This window comes from Mustelus asterias, chromosome 8, assembly GCF_964213995.1.
Source record: "Mustelus asterias chromosome 8, sMusAst1.hap1.1, whole genome shotgun sequence".
Taxonomy (NCBI): domain Eukaryota; kingdom Metazoa; phylum Chordata; class Chondrichthyes; order Carcharhiniformes; family Triakidae; genus Mustelus; species Mustelus asterias.
This window is the reverse complement of record NC_135808.1, coordinates 12662760-12680223: the sequence shown is the minus strand read 5'-3', so window position 1 is coordinate 12680223 and position 17464 is coordinate 12662760. Positions and strand designations below refer to the sequence as shown.

Genomic DNA, 17464 nt, shown 5'->3' with positions numbered 1-17464 from the left:
AGATTGCCCCTTGGAGTCCTGGGATGTGTAGGTTGGAGGGATTAGCGGATATATATGTGGGGGTAGGGCCTGGGTGGGATTGTGGTCGGTGCAGACTCGATGGGCCGAATGGCCTCCTTCTGCACTGTAGGGTTTCTATGATTCTATGATTTTGTGAAGGGGAGGTCGTGTCTCATGAACTTGATCAAGTTTTTTGAGGAAGTGACGAAGATGATTGATGAGGATAGGGCAGTGGATGTTGTCTACATGGACTTCAGTAAGGCCTTTGACAAGGTCCCTCATGGCAGACTGGTGCAGAAGGTGAAGTCGCATGGGATCAGAGGTGAGCTGGCAAGGTGGATACAAAACTGGCTCGGTCAAAGAAGACAGAGGGTAGCGGTGGAAGGGTGCGTTTCTGAATGGAGGGCTGTGACAAGTGGCATTCCTCAGGGATCAGTGCTGGGACCTTTGCTGCTTGTAATACGTATCAATGATTTGGAGGAAAATGTAACTGGTTTGGTTAGTAAGTTTGCGGACGACACAAAAGTTGGTGGATTTGCGGATAGCAATGAGGACCAGTAAATGGCAGAACCCTTGAGAGTATTGATAGGCAAAGGGATCTGGGTGTACAGGTACACAGGTCACTGAAAGTGGCAATGGTAGTCAAGAAGGCATACGGCATGCTTGCCTTCATCAGCCGGGGCATTGAGTTTAAAAATAGGCAAGTCATGTTGCAGCTTGATAGAACCTTAGTTAGGCTGCACTTGGAATATAGTGTTCAATTCTGGTCGCCACACTACCAGAAGGATGAGGAGGCTTTGGAGAGGGTACAGAAAAGATTTACCAGGATGTTGCCTGATATGGACGGCATTAGCAATGAGGAGAGGTTGGAGAAACTTGGTTTGTTCTCACTGGAACGACGGAGGTTGAGGGGTGACCTGATAGAAGTCTACAAGATTGAGAGGTATGGACAGAATCGATAGTCAGAAGCTTTTTCCCAGGGTGGAAGAGTCAATTATTAGGGGGCACAGGTTTAAGGTGCGAGGAGTAAGGTTTAAAGGAGATGTACGAGGCAGATTTTTTACAGAGGGTGCTGGGTGCCTGAAACTCGTTGCTGGGAGAGGCAGTGGAAGCAGATACGGTAGTGACTTTTAAGGGGCGTCTTGACAAATACATGAATAGGATGGGAATAGAGGGATATGGTCCCCGGAAGGGTATAGGGTTTTAGTTCATTCAGGCAGCATGGTCGGTACAGGCTTGGAGGGCTGAAGGGCTTGTTCCTGTGCTGTAATTTTCTTTGTCCTTTGTTCCATTGAGCAGACAATGGAATGCCCTGAAACTACGACACCGATTCTTTCAGCATCAGATCATCAGAGCTTGGTTCACAAAGTGACACATACAAATGACTATTGCTCATTAATGCTCTTCAAATTAATGGACAGAGAATGCTAACAGCATTTGAATTCCGACAGTGCAGAAGGAGGCCATTTGGACTTTTGAGTCTGACTCCGACTCGAGCCCAACCCTCATCCTATCCCAGTTACACCATGCACTTACCCCGCTAATCCACATAACCTACCCATTTTTGGACTGTGGGAGGAACCAGAGCACTCGGAGGAAACACACGCAGACACACGGAGAATGTACACACTCCACACAGGCAGTCACCCAAGGCTGGAATTGATTCCATGTCCCTGGAGCTGAGGTAGCAGTGCGAATCACTGTGCTACTGTACTTACAGTGCATATATGTCCAGATGTGTAAACAGATGCTTCCAACGAATGCAACTTTGGTGTGCCAATTCTGGTTTATAGCAGCAGCCATAGTTTCAGAAATTAGATCACTGGTCTCCAGGCGTCCATGTGTATTGATTAAAGCAGTTCTCTCATGGCATTGTCTGATGTAACCTGCTGTCTTACGAAGACAGATCTGCTGCTGAGATTTGTTTTCAGACAGCAAAGTCTTGATGCCAAATGTACCGGAGATGGTGCAGGCAGTGCAAGTTGGGAACCAAAGATTTCTTGTAGTTGTGATGTAATCAAGATGCCACGGCTGAATGTCTAGTTACTTTCCATAACGTGGTTGTGTGTTGTAGTGAGTCTTTCAGTTAATGTGCTAATTAAAACTGTGTTTATGTAAAATCTATTTCAGGTAAAGAATGTGAGCCATCAGAACCAGCAAACAATGTACAAATAATTGTAATTTCTACTGTGGTGGTATTCATCGCTGCACTTGTAATCATGTGTAAGTATTGACGATGCAGTGAGTTTCATTTTAAAACTGTTGTAATGGCTACAAAGTGGGAATAAATTGTGACTGCCTGAAACTTTTGACTTCACTCACTCCATGAGCACATATTGAGAGTTTTGTACCTTTAGCAGTTAGCCCTTGACTATCCACTAGGTTTTACTGATTGTTAAAAACAGGAGTGGGGGTTAATTTAAGCAACACCAATGTATCCTCTCACTACCTGTCTTCAACAGAAAGGGGTTTTGGTTTTCTTGCACCTTTTTTAAGTGGTGGTTGTAAGTTTTTCGGGTTTCCAAGTTGTAAGTTTTTAAATTACAAACTCATAAGCTCAGAATTTCTGAACACTGGAGTCCTCAGTTGTGGTTGACTTAACCAGGTACAAATAACTAGTATTTCTGAAGCAAGATTTTACGTATGCAGTGAAGACGATATGGAAGTTCCTCTTGTAGCCCAGCCTGGCCCAAACGAATCCATTTGTTTGCTAGGTCGAAGACATTTTGTTTAATATGTGACCAGTTGTTCACCTTGCATCTTCCTTACTGCGTTTCCTCCTTTTGGCTGTCTTATTCCTGTGGCTGCAGGACCCATGCCATAACATTTTGAAGGGGCTTAACGTTCCTGGGACATTCCTCTCTCCAGCAGGGGCAGCAAAATAAGCAGATCAGTAATATGGAAATGGGTGTTCATGCAAGTTGTTCAACTTTGGTACACTATGGTAAAATTTGGAAGAAAAATGTTTTAATGGGGGAAGGAAATTGCAGACTGATAATCTAGTGGGCAGCACAGTGGTTAGCACTGCTGCCTCACAGCGCCGGGGACCTGGATTCGATCCCGGCTTGGGTCACTGTCTGTGTGGAGTCTGCACATTCTCCCTGTGTCTGCGTAGAGTTGCTCCGGTTTCCTTCCACCGTCTGAAAGATGTGCAGGTGAGATGCATGAGCCATGCTATATCTCCCTCAGTGTACCCGAACAGGCGACAGAGTCGCGACTAAGGAATTTTCACAGTAACTTCATTGCAGAGTTAATGTAAGCCTAGTTGTGACTAATAAACTTAATCAATTCAATATGATTCATTATATATTGCCATCAACAGGTTTGATATGCAAAATTAAAAAATGGAAAACTGGACGTCAGCCATACTCCTATTCGGTGTCAAGGCAACATGAAATTTCTGTAAGTATTCTGATCAAATGCAAGTGACAAGTTAGATATACATGTGTTGCTCCGAAACTTCCTATAAATGAATGTTCTTGTAAGTGTGCAACAAATTGAAATTGCTCTTCAAGATTGTAAGACTGGAACTGCTCCACTAGCTACTGTACTGTCAGAATGCATCCATGTCATGGTTTGTTACCAGAGACCGATAGCTAAATGGGGAATATTTTATTGTTAAGCCCCGTTCAATATCTAAAAGTGAAATGAAATAAAACCAATTCCCTCCATGTAGGCAGACAAGAGGATTAAATATTCAACACTAGAAAGCTGTAAACTTATAACCAATTTGTCTTTATCATATTGCAGTAAATGATCTTTTATGAGCCTAAGCTTTAGCAAATGGGGCAATTCTGAAAGTGCTGCATGTATAGAGATAAAATGCAATAAATACATGAATTATTGTGGAGTCCATAAAAAAGGCATATTGTTAGATGGGGTGATGATGACATGGTTTACAAGTCACCAACTGTTAGAACTGTGCTTTTCTTCATTTTTGTATCAAAAAAATCAGGCTTTTCTGCCATTTGCAGACATTTTAATCCCCTTTCTCTCTTTTTTTCTGTAGGAGCCAAAATCCAGGAGTGCTGACCTGGAAGTATGACTTACATGAAAAACTGTGATTGTGATTTTGACTACCTGTGAGCATGGCACAGCCAATGCAGTTTCCCTTTGTGTGCTTTCAATGTGAGCAGAACATGGGCCAAATTTTTTGAACTGCTTTTTGATTTTGGGGGAAGGCTATGGTTTTTGATGCCCCTCTTTCCATCTTTGTACATTTTAAGTTGCAAGTCAAAAGTTGAAACAGACAGAGGTATGCTGGCTGTGCCTTTGTACATTTTTATTGGCCGTTTTGTACATTTTTATTGGCCGTTTTGTACATTTTTATTGGCCATTTTGTACATTTTTATTGGCCGTTTTGTACATTTATACATGCTTTAACTTATAATAAATTAAGCAATACAGCTTATTCATAGATTCTAACTAAATCTCCCATACTCCATTTCCAACTTGAATATTCTAGCTTTTTGGAAACTGGTATCTCACTGGAAATGTCTCCAATCTGCAGCCACTTTAAACACTTACTTGCAAACGTTTAATGTTCTCCAGCTTTCTTTAGTTTTCTGCTAATTTCAATTTTCTCAACACTCCAGTTTAAAGTGAGTGCTGACAAGCTAGGAGACTATCTTCCAAATTCCAACACTGTAGAAAGAACAACGCATTAATTCTGTAGCAGCAAGCTAGTGACCTGTTTATTTTACATGTGCTTCACTTTCTCTCTTAAGCGAGCTTCTTTTATGTTTTATCTGTGGTTTAATGAGAGTTTGGAAGCCCTTGTAACAGAAACACCCCAGTTAAATTAAAGACACATGCCACTTTATTCAGATGTTTGATTCACGAATTGTGGTGTGCAATGCCATGCTTTTCTTTTGCAAACACATTGCAAATCTATATAAATGTTGAGCCGGGGTATGCTGGCTGTTCGCTATATTTATAGCCTGACCGATCAGATGATTTGATTCCTACACTTGAATTTCTGTTCAAATCAAAGGTACTATATGGGTAAGAAATTTGTCCCAGTCCATGCAAATATAAGCTTAACCAAGTGACTGACATTCCATTTTCACTTGTTGTCAACTGTCTTCCTGTTACTTTGGAAAGAAGTTTTGAAAATTTAATATTTGAGAGGTAGATCCTCTCCTCGTGGTACTTGTTGTACACAATAAAATTCTTTTTGTGAAATGAAAATCAACATCTGTGACTGGTTCAAACTGGCCTCGGTTGCCAAGGTAAATCGTGACAAGAGCAAGTCCATGTTCTTTGAGAAGTGGGTAGACCAATCCTGAGTCCCCTTCACTGTCGCCTGAGAATGCTGGGGAAGTGGTTTGGGGGGAACCAGGGGCATGCATTAAAAATTGGAGGGAGGGAGTAGCTATAATGAAAACTGGGTCTGTGGGAGCAATGATCACTCTCCATTGCAGGTAAGAATCTGGTCATTAGGTGTGAGGCACTCTTGGTGTTGCTGTATGTGGTGCAGGTCTGGCCCATTCCTTGCTCCTGAGCTGTGAAAATCACCCGAGCAATTTTCTGCTTCAACTTGGGGGGGGGGGGGGTTACCAATGGAGCGTGTTCGTAGGGATGTGATGCAAAAGCCTTTAGATATGGGGTGGGGGGATGTCCCTGGTGGCCACCTTTTGTGTGTGGCTGTATCAAGCTGTGTATAGATCCACGGTACGCAAACACCGTCATTATGTACTGGTGCTCTACCTGTCCCTGGTGTTGTGAAGAATGGGTTTAGCCATGCTCCTGCAGATCGCTCCAAATTGCTGGACCATGCCATACCACTTGTCCCTCATGGGAAGGCTTATGCGGAAAAACACTTGATCACAGTGTCTGCATGTAACATCCAAGAGGCCCTACAGGAAAAGGAGATGGTGGATTTTATCGGATGGTTCCCTGACTAGACTGTCAAAGTCATCTGACAGAATGCCTCATCAGAACTTTCAAACAAGCGCCAAGACTAGCTGGGCTGGTGGTGAGATCCTTTCTACACATCCACAATCCCACCCCATCTGCACGTGACTGGTGGGAAAGAGGCCTTTGTCCACCTCTTTGTGCAATGTGCCTTTGCAAAGAAGGTCTGGAGAGAGATGAAGTGGTTTTTGTCGAGGTTTGTCCCGAGCAACTCTGTGCTCTCGGGACTGTTCCCTGGCAGAGACAAACATCTGATGTTGCTGAAGGATCATCAACTCGGTGAAAGACACTCTTTGGTCTGCCCAAAACCTGTTGGCCTTGGAGTATAAGAAGTTGTCCCGAGTGCGTGTTTCAAACTGGCACTTTTCCAGAACCCAGGACTATGTACTGAGGGACACACTAAAGCTTGGGGCAGCTGCTGCAGAGGTGCAATGGGGAAGGTCACTATCTAAGCCACAGTGAATTGAACGATGCAGAACTCCCTTGGGCTGAATGACTCACTAAATGCAGTGAATATTACATGTATCTCAGTTTGTACTGAAGCACCTTGGAGTGCAACTCGTTCTATGTATACAACCTTTAATAACCATCGCAACATTTGGACGACCATTAGTAAAGTCTAACATTTCCTTGATTATACCGAACCTTCTCAGACTGTTACTGAATGTAAAGAACTAAATGCTATTGCACTTTGCGTGACCAGTTTTGAATGTAATGTTCTTGCAGATACTTCATTCATAAAATATATTTTTGGAGAAAAAACCCAGCCTCTCGGCTTTTTGGCTAAGATCGAGCCCAAGATGGGGTGCAATGTCTTATTTATCAACTTGGAGCTTGTTTGTCTCTTGTGGGGACTTGTGGATTTAGTGTGTGTGAAAGAGGGAATTGGATGGGGTTCAGTGTGTGTGAAAGGGGGAGTTGGATGGGGTTCAGTGTGTGAGAAAGGGGGAGTTGGATGGGGTTCAGTGTGTGTGAAAAGGGGAGTTGGATGGGGTTCAGTGTGTGTGAAAAGGGGAGTTGGATGGGGTTCAGTCTGTGTGAAAGGGGAAGTTGGATGGGGTTCAGTCTGTGTGAAAGGGGAAGTTGGATGGGGTTCAGTCTGTGAGAAAGGGGGAGTTGGGTGGGGTTCAGTGTGTGAGAAAGGGGGAGTTGGATGGGGTTCAGTGTGTGAGAAAGGGGGAGTTGGGTGGGGTTCAGTGTGTGTGAAAGGGGGAGTTGGATGTGGTTCCATGGATGTGAAGAAAGTTATCTCGGATTGCAACGGGATCTTGATCAATTGGGTCGTTGGGCTGACGAATGGCAGATGGAGTTTAATTTAGATGTATTTTGGTAGATAGAACTAGGGCAGGACTTACTCAGTTAATGTCGGCGTTGGGGAGAGTTACAGAACAAAGAGATCTCGGGGTACATGTTCATAGCTCCTTGAAAGTGGAGTCACAGGTGGACAGAGTGGTGAAGAAGGCATTCAGCATGCTTGGTTTCATTGGTCAGAACATTGAATACAGGAGTTGGGACGTCTTGTTGAAGTTGTACAAGGCATTGGTAAGGGCACACTTGGAATACTGTGTATAGTTCTGGTCACCCTAATATAGAAAGGATGATATTCAACTAGAAAAGGTGCAGAAAAGATTTACGAGGATGTTATCGGGACTTGATGGTTTGAGTTATAAGGAGAGGTTGGATAGTTTGGGACCTTTTTCTTCTGGAGCGTAGAAGGCTGAGGGGTGATCTTATAGAAGTCTATAAAATAATGAGGGGCATAAATCAGCGAGATAGTCAATATCTTTTCCCAAAGGTAGGGGAGTCTAAAACGAGAGGGCATAGGTTTAAGGTGAGAGGAGAGAGATGCAAAAGTGTCCAGGGGGCAATTTCTTCACACACAGGATGGTGTCTGGAACAAGCTGCCAGAGGTGGTCGTAGAGGTGGGTATAATTTTGTCTTTTAAAAAGCATTTAGACAATTACATGGGTAAGATGGGTATAGAGGGATATGGGCCAAATGCAGGCAATTGGGATTAGCTGAGATTTTTTTAAAAAGGGCGGCAGAGGCAGGTTGGGCCGAAGGGCCTGTTTCCATGCTGTAAAACTCTATGACTATGACCTTCCAACAACTTGCCCACTACATATGTGAGGCTCACCGCCCTGTAGTTCCCAGGCTTTTCCCTGCAGCCCTTTTTAAACAAAGACACAACATTTGCCACCCTCCAATCTACCGTGAAAATCCCTGAGTCACCACACTCTAGTGCCTGTTCGGGTACACTGAGGGAGAATTTAGCATAGCCAATGCACCTAACCAGCACGTCTTTTGGACAAAACTGGAGCACCTGGAGGAAACCCATGCATGCACGGGGAGAACGTGCAGACTCCGCACAGACTGTGACCCAAGCCAGGAATCAAACTCGGGTCCCTGGCGCTGTGAGGCAACAGTGCTAATCACTGCCACCAAATAACCTGAAGTTGATTACAGTTTCAATGTTGGAAATCAGTGGCATTGGACCCAGGCGAGAGGTCGTGAAGTCGTAAAGAAGGGTAGAGCAGCAAATATGACTGCGACATGCTTGAGCTGAGAGTAGTTTTGGAAGAGACTGCTTCAATTTGACCTGCTGAGCTTTCCTGGTGTTGGTATGACACAGCATCACATGCTCCCCCCTGCACCACACACTAAACCTGTCACGTTGACTACAGAGTTAGGGGTGACATGGGAGAACATCAGGTAAAACTGATTGCACTCACTGGGAGGACACAGAGGGGCTCTGGGAGATATGAAGGGGGAATGGCAAAGAGCTTTTAAAGTTGCATTTCAAAAGATTCCTGAATACAGACTGTGGTTCCCGGCTCCTTCGAGGAGTCATGAACTCTGGGTCATGGAAGATTCCATGAAAATCAGAAGGAGGGATAATGAGATGCTTTACTGTCCAAAATGGAGCTTGCCAAGTTGGGACTGCAAGGCCTGGGCTGGCGACCGAAACTTTTATCCAATGTCCGTGGAAAAGGCCGGTGCCAGGAATGGAGGTAGGAATCCGATCCACCCACCATTTTCCAAGGCCTCCACAGTTGGCCTGACTCCACAGAAATTTGGGTCAACAAGATGGATGAAAGGGTTGATGTATGAGGAGAGAACAAAGAACAATGAAAATTACAGCACAGGAACAGGCCCTTCGGCCCTTCAAGCCAGCACCGACCATGCTGCCTGGCTTAACTAAAATCCCCTCCCCTTCCGGGGACCATATCCCTCTATTCCCATCCTATTCATGTACTTGTCAAGATGCCCCTTAAAAGTCACTACCGTATCCGCTTCCACTCCCTCCCCCGGCAATGAGTTCCAGGCACCCACTACTTTCTGTAAAAAATCTGGCTCGTACATCTCCTTTAAACCTTGCCCCTCACACCTTCAGCCTATGTCCCCTAGTAATTGACCCTTCCACCCTGGGAAAAAGCTTCTGACTATCCATTCTGTCCATGCCTCTCATAATCTTGTAGACTTCTATCAGGTCTCCCCTCAACCCCCGTCGCTCCAGTGAGAACAAACCCAAGTTTCTCTAACCTCTCATAGCTAATGCCCTCCATACCAGGCAACATCCTGGTAAATCTTTTCTGTACCCTCTCCAAAGCCTCCACATCCTTCTGGTAGTGTGGCGACCAGAATTGAACACTATATTCCAAGTGCGGCCTAACTAAGGTTCTATAAAGCTGCAACATGACTTGCCAATTTTTAAACTCAATACCCCGGCCGATGAAGGCAAGCATACCGCATGCCTTCTTGACTACCTTCTCCACCTGCATTACCACTTTCAGTGACCTGTGTACCTGTACACCCAGATCCCTTTGCCTATCAATACTCTCAAGGGTTCTGCCATTTAATGTATATTTCCTATCTGTATTTGACCTTCCAAAATGCACTACCTCACATTTGTCCGGATTAAACTCCATCTGCCATCTCTCCGCCCAAGTCTCCAACTGATCTATATCCTGCTGTATCCTCTGATGGTCCTCATTGCTATCTGCAAATCCACCAACCTTTGTGTCGTCCGCAAACTTATCAATCCAGTTACATTTTTCTCCAAATCATTTATATATATATTACAAACAGCAAAGGTCCCAGCACTGATCCCTGAGAAACACCACTTGTCACAGCCCCCCATTCAGAAACACACCCTTCCAGTGCTACCCTCTGTCTTCTTTGACCGAGCCAGTTTTGTATCCACCTTGCCAGCTCACCTCTGATCCCATGCGACTTCACCTTCTGCACCAGTCTGCCATGAGGGACCTTGTCAAAGACCTTACTGAAGTCCATGTAGACAACATCCACTGCCCTACCCTAATCAATCATCTTCGTCACTTCCTCACGAGAGATGAGACCTCTATTAGAAGGATGAGAGGGGATCTGATCGAGGTATATAAAATTTTAGAAGGGATTGATAGAATAAATGTAGACCAAATGTTTCCCCGTGTGGGGCCATCTAGAACATGAAGTCACAGGTATAGGTTGAGAGACGGTAGATTTAACACTGAGATGAGGAGGAACGACTTCTTACAGAGGGTGGTGAATTTGTGGAACTCGCTGCCCCACAGCACGGTGGAGTCTGAATCATTCAATGATTTTCAAGAAAGCGATATATTTCTGATTTTTTTAAAAAGGGCTAAAGGGATATGGGGAACAGATGGGGAGGTGAATTTGAGACCAGGGAGAGATCAGCCATGATCTGATTGAATGGCGGAGGAGGCTTGAAGGGCTGAATTGCCGACTTCTGCTTCTAATTCCTATGTTTCCATAGACATGGTGAATCTTTGTTAGAATTGCAGCATACGCTGTTTCTTGCATTTGCTCCTTTCCGTGTCTGAAGGGAACACAGCTACATTGAATTGCAAGTAAACAGATACAAAATGGACATGCATACAGATTTCCTTCAAACAGAGCTCAGAGCAGATTCATAGAATCCCCACAGTGCAGAGGAGACCATTCACCCCATCAAGCCTGTACTGACGACAATCCTACTGAGGCCCTATCCCTGTAACCCCATGTATTTACCCTGCTAATCCCCCTGACACTAAGGGGCAATTTGACATGCCAATCCATCTTTGGAGTGTGGCAGGAAATCGGTGCACCTGGAGGAAGCCCAAGCAGACACGGGGAGAATGTGCAGACTTCCCACAGACAGTGACCCGAGGCTGGAATTGAACCCGGGTCCCTAGCGCTGTGAGACAGCAGCGCCGCCGTGCAGCAATAACAAAAAACAGAAGATGTTGGAAATACTCAGCAGGTCTGGCCATCTATGTGAATCATGATGTGGAGATGCCGGCGTTGGACTGGGGTAAACACAGTAAGAAGTTTAACAACACCAGGTTAAAGTCCAACAGGTTTATTTGGTAGCAAAAGCTACACAAGCTTTCGGAGCTGCAAGCCCCTTCTTCAGGTGAGTGGGAATTCTGTTCACAAACAGAGCATATAAAGACACAAACTCAATTTACATGAATAATGGTTGGAATGCGAATACTTACAACTAATCAAGTCTTTAAGAAACAAAACAACGTGAGTGGAGAGAGCATCAAGACAGGCTAAAAAGATGTGTATTGTCTCCAGACAAGACAGCCAGTGAAACTCTGCAGGCCCAGGCAACTGTGGGGGTTGCAAATAGTGTGACATGAACCCAATATCCCGGCTGAGGCCGTCCTCGTGTGTGCGGAACTTGGCTATCAGTTTCTGCTCAGCGACTCTGCGCCGTCGTGTGTCGCGAAGGCCGCCTTGGAGAACGCTTACCCGAATATCGGAGGCCGAATGCCCGTGACCGCTGAAGTGCTCCCCAACAGGAAGAGAACAGTCTTGCCTGGTGATTGTCGAGCAGTGTTCATTCATCCGTTGTCGCAGCGTCTGCATAGTTTCCCCAATGTACGCTGTAAGCTACGGCATCTCCTCCGGAGCCTTCAACATGTCATTGATGAAGACGAACATCTCGCCAAGGCCATCCCCACACCCCCACTTCTTGCCTTCAAACAACCGCACAACCTCAAACAGACCATTGACCGCAGCAAACTACCCAGCCTTCAGGAGAACAGTGACCATGACACCACACAACCCTGCCACAGCAACCTCTGCAAGACGTGCCGGATCATCGACACAGATGCCATTATCTCACGTGAGAACACCATCCACCAGGTACACGGTACATGCTCTTGCAACTCGGCCAACGTTGTCTACCTGATACGCTGCAAGAAAGGATGTCCCGAGGCATGGTACATTGGGGAAACTATGCAGACGCTGCGACAACGGATGAATGAACACCGCTCGACAATCACCAGGCAAGACTGTTCTCTTCCTGTTGGGGAGCACTTCAGCGGTCACGGGCATTCGGCCTCTGATATTCGGGTAAGCGTTCTCCAAGGCGGCCTTCGCGACACACGATGGCGCAGAGTCGCTGAGCAGACACTGATAGCCAAGTTCCTCACACACGAGGACGGCCTCAACCGGGATATTGGGTTCATGTCACACTATTTGTAACCCCCACAGTTGCCTGGGTCTGCAGAGTTTCACTGGCTGTCTTGTCTGGAGACAATACAAATCTTTTTAGCCTGTCTTGATGCTCTCTCCACTCACGTTGTTTTGTTTCTTAAAGACTTGATTAGTTGTAAGTATTCGCATTCCAACCATTATTCATGTAAATTGAGTTTGTGTCTTTATATGCTCTGTTTGTGAACAGAATTCCCACTCACCTGAAGAAGGGGCTTGGAGCTCCGAAAGCTTGTGTGGCTTTTGCTACCAAATAAACCTGTTGGACTTTAACCTGGTGTTGTTAAACTTCTTACTGCATCTATGTGAACACAGTAAGAAGTCTCACAACACCAGGTTAAAGTCCAACAGGTTTATTTGGTAGCAAATACCATAAGCTTTCGGAGCGCTGCTCCTTCGTCAGATGGAGTGGAAATGTGCCCTCAAACAGTGCACAGAGACACAAAAAATCAAGTTACAGAATACTGATTAGAATGCGAATCCCTACAGCCAGCCAGATCTTAAAGGTACCTTCTTACTGTGTTCACCCCAGTCCAACGCCAGCATCTCCACATCATCTATGTGAAGACAGAGTTAACATTTTAGAGTTAACCTTTCATTAACATTATATTTTTCTTTCCGTTTTCTAGCATCTGCAGTATTTATACGTTTTGTCATTTTTACTCAACAATCCAGACCAACAACATTGATATTAGTGTTTTCTCCACCCTTTTCCATTTATTCTTCAGCTAAGAGGGAGGAGGATTAGATTTAAAGGGGGAGGGGAGTGGGGAGAGGGGAATAATTAGACCAAGTGTGTGCAGAACAATGGACCCCCTATTTGAAAGTTACACATTCTGACCTGTGCACAGTCGCGATTGAATGTTATCGACACATTTGAAATTAACATTCAGTAGATATGTGGGTCAAGCAAGAGCTCTCTTTCATCTATCGCTCTTTTTACTGTGTGAATATGTTTTCAGGTACACTGCAGACACCCTTTCTGTGGTTTCTGAATATACAAAATAAACATATGTTCTTAGAACATAGAACAGTACAGCACAGAACAGGCCCTTCGACCCACGATGTTGTGCCGAGCTTTATCTGAAACCAAGATCAAGCTATCCCACTCCCTATCATCCTGGTGTGCTCCATGTGCCTATCCAATAACCACTTAAATGTTCCTAAAGTGTCTGACTCCACTATCACTGCAGGCAGTCCATTCCACACCCCAACCACTCTCTGCGTAAAGAACCTACCTCTGATATCCTTCCTATATCTCCCACCACGAACCCTATAGTTATGCCCCCTTGTAATAGCTCCATCCACCCGAGGAAATAGTCTTTGAACATTCACTCTATCTATTCCCTTCATCATTTTATAAACCTCTATTAAGTCTCCCCTCAGCCTCCTCCGCTCCAGAGAGAACAGCCCTAGCTCCCTCAACCTTTCCTCATAAGACCAACCCTCCAAACCAGGCAGCATCCTGGTAAATCTCCTCTGCACTCTTTTCAGCACTTCCACATCCTTCTTATAGTGAGGTGACCAGAACTGCACACAATATTCCAAATGTGGTCTCACCAAGGTCCTGTACAGTTGCAGCATAACCCCACGGCTCTTAAACGCCAACCCCCTGTTAATAAAAACTAACACACTATAGGCCTTCTTCACAGCTCTATCCACTTGAGTGGCAACCTTTAGAGATCTGTGGACATGGACCCCAAGATCTCTCTGTTCCTCCACAGTCTTCAGAACCCTACCTTTGACCCTGTAATCCACATTTAAATTAGTCCTACCAAAATGAATCACCTCACATTTATCAGGGTTAAACTCCATTTGCCATTTTTCAGCCCAGCTTTGCATCCTATCTATGTCTCTTTGCAGCCTACAACACCCTCCACCTCATCCACTACTCCACCAATCTTGGTGTCATCAGCAAATTTACTGATCCACCCTTCAGCCCCCTCCTCTAAGTCATTAATAAAAATCACAAAGAGCAGAGGACCAAGCACCGATCCCTGTGGCACTCCGCTAGCAACCTGCCTCCAATCCGAAAATTTTCCATCCACCACCACCCTCTGTCTTCGATCAGACAGCCAGTTACCTAACCAATCGGCCAACTTTCCCTCTATCCCACACCCCCTCACTTTCATCATAAGCCGACCATGGGGGACCTTATCAAATGCCTTACTAAAATCCATGTATATGACATCAACTGCCCTACCTTCATCAACACACTTAGTAACCTCCTCAAAAAATTCAATCAGATTTGTGAGGCACGACTTGCCCTTCACGAATCCGTGCTGACTATCCCGGATTAATCCTCATCTTTCTAAATGGTCGTAAATCCCATCCCTAAGGACCTTTTCCATCAATTTACCAACCACCGAAGTAAGACTAACCGGTCTATAATTACCAGGGTCATTTCTATTCCCTTTCTTAAACAGAGGAACAACATTCGCCATTCTCCAGTCCTCTGGCACCATCTCCGTGGACAGCGAGGACCCAAAGATCAAAGCCAAAGGCTCTGCAATCTCATCCCTTGCCTCCCAAAGAATCCTAGGATACATTTCATCAGGCCCAGGGGACTTATCGACCTTCAGTTTATTCAAAACTGCCAGGACATCCTCCCTCCGAACATCTATTTCCTCCAGCCTATTAGCCTGTAACACCTTCTCTTCCTCAAAAACATGGCCCCTCTCCTTGGTGAACACTGAAGAAAAGTATTCATTCATCACCTCGCCTATCTCTACTGACTCCATACACAAGTTCCCACTACTGTCCTTGACCGGCCCTAACCTCACCCTGGTCATTCTTTTATTCCTCACATAAGAATAAAAAGCCTTGGGGTTTTCCTTGATCTGACCCGCCAAGGACTTCTCATGTCCCCTCCTAGCTCTCCTAAGCCCCTTTTTCAGCTCATTCCTTGCTAACTTGTAACCCTCAATCGAGCCACCTGAACCTTGTTTCCTCATCCCTACACGGTAGGGGGCGGCACGGTAGCACAGTGGTTAGCACTGCTGCTTCACAGCTCCAGGATCCCGGGTTCGATTCCCGGCTCGGGTCACTGTCTGTGTGGAGTTTGCACATTCTCCTCGTGTCTGCGTGGGTTTCCTCCGGGTGCTCCGGTTTCCTCCCACAGTCCAAAGATGTGCGGGTTAGGTTGATTGGCCAGGTTAAAAATTGTCCCTTAGAGTCCTGGGATGCGTAGGTTAGAGGGATTAGCGGGTAAAATATGTGGGGGGAGGGCCTGGGTGGGATTGTGGTCGGTGCAGACTCGATGGGCCGAATGGCCTCCTTCTGCACTGTAGGGTTTCTATGTTTCTATGTTTCTATGTACATATCGAAGAGCTTCCCTCTTCCTTTTCACAAGACATTCCACCTCTTTTGTGAACCATGGTTCCCTCACTCGGCCATTTCCTCCCTGCCTGACAGGGACATACCTATGAAGGACACCCAGTATTTGTTCCTTGAAAAAGTTCCACTTTTCATTAGTTCCTTTCTCTGACAGTTTCTGTTCCCAACTTATGCCCCCTAATTCTTTCCTAATCGCATCATAATTACCTCTCCCCCAGTTGTAAACCTTGCCCTGCCATACGGCCCTATCCCTCTCCATTGCAATAACAAAAGACACCGAATTGTGGTCACTATCTCCAAAGTGCTCTCCCACAACCAAATCTAACACTTGGCCCGGTTCATTTCCCAGTACCAAATCCAATGTGGCCTCACCTCTTGTCGGCCTATCCACATATTGTGTCAGGAAACCCTCCTGCACACACTGCACAAAAACTGCCCCATCCGAACTATTTGACCTACAAAGATTCCAATCAATATTTGGAAAGTTAAAGCCCCCATGACAACTACCCTGTGACCCCCACACATATCCATAATCTGCTTAGCAATTTCTTCCTCCACATCTCTATTACTATGTATTCTGTATTCATCCTCCCACAATCTGAAAGATGTGCTGGTTGGGTGAATTAGCCATGCTACATTCTCCCTCAGTGTACCCAAACAGCTCACACAAGCTTTCGGAGCGCTGCTCCTTCATCAGGAGAGTGAGGAGCTGTGTTCACAAACAGGGCATATACAGACACAAACTCAATTTACAAGATAATGGTTGGAATGCGAGTCTTTACAGGTAATCAAGTCTCAAAGGTACAGACAATGTGAGTGGAGAGAGGGTTAAGCACAGGTTAAAGAGATGAGTATTGTCTCCAGCCAGGACAGTTAGTGAGATTTTGCAAGCCCAGGCAAGTTGTGGAGGTTACAGATCGTGTGACATGAACCCAAGATCCCGGTTGAGGCCGTCTTCATGTGTGCGGAACTTGGCTATCAGTCTCTGCTCAGCGATTCTGCATTGTCGTGTGTCGTGAAGGCCGCCTTGGAGAATGCTTACCTGAAGATCAGAGGCTGAATGCCCGTGACTGCTGAAGTGTTCCCCGATGGGAAGACAGCACTCCTGCCTGGTGATTGCCGAGCGGCATTCATTCATCCGTTGTTGTAGATCAAGGACGGTCATCTCAGCACTTCACTGTACCGCAAGCCCACTGATAACTTCACGATGCTCCATTTCTCCAGCTTCCACCCTAAACATGTTTAAGAACCCATCCCCCACGGACAAGCACTCCATATACACAGGATCTGCTCAGATGAGGAGGATCGCAACAGACGCCTACAGACGCTGAAAGACACTCTCATAAGAACAGGATGTGGCGCTCCACTCATTGATTAACAGTTCCGACACGCCACAGTGAAAAACAGCACTGACCTCCTCAGAAGACAAACACGGGACACAGCAGGCAGAGTACCCTTCGTCGTCCAGTACTTCCCCGGAGCGGAGAAGCTACGACATTTTCTCCAGAGTCTTCAACATCTCATCGATGAAGACGAACATCTCTCCAAGGCCATCCCCACACCCCCAGTTCTTGCCTTCAAACAATCGCACAACCTCAGGCAGACCATTGTCTGCGGCGGACTGCCCTGGCCTTCAGGAGAACAGTGACCACGGCGCCGCATGGACCTGCCACATCAACCTCTGCAAGACATGCCGGATCATCGACAC

The 17464-nt window shown here is 45.8% G+C and overlaps 1 protein-coding gene across 2 annotated transcripts in view; it reads left to right on the top strand.

Annotated features, from left to right (window-relative positions):
• Positions 1-6672, top strand: part of LOC144496858 (cell adhesion molecule CEACAM5-like) — a 43605-nt gene extending 36933 nt beyond the window's left edge. For both annotated transcript variants that reach the window (XM_078217428.1, XM_078217426.1), the window contains exons 4-6: positions 2131-2223; positions 3323-3402; positions 4010-6672. In XM_078217428.1, coding sequence (XP_078073554.1) covers positions 2131-2223; positions 3323-3402; positions 4010-4045 — 209 coding nt within the window. In that variant the 3' untranslated portion in view covers positions 4046-6672. The remainder of the gene's footprint in view (positions 1-2130; positions 2224-3322; positions 3403-4009) is intronic.
• The last annotated feature ends 10792 nt before the right edge of the window (positions 6673-17464 follow it).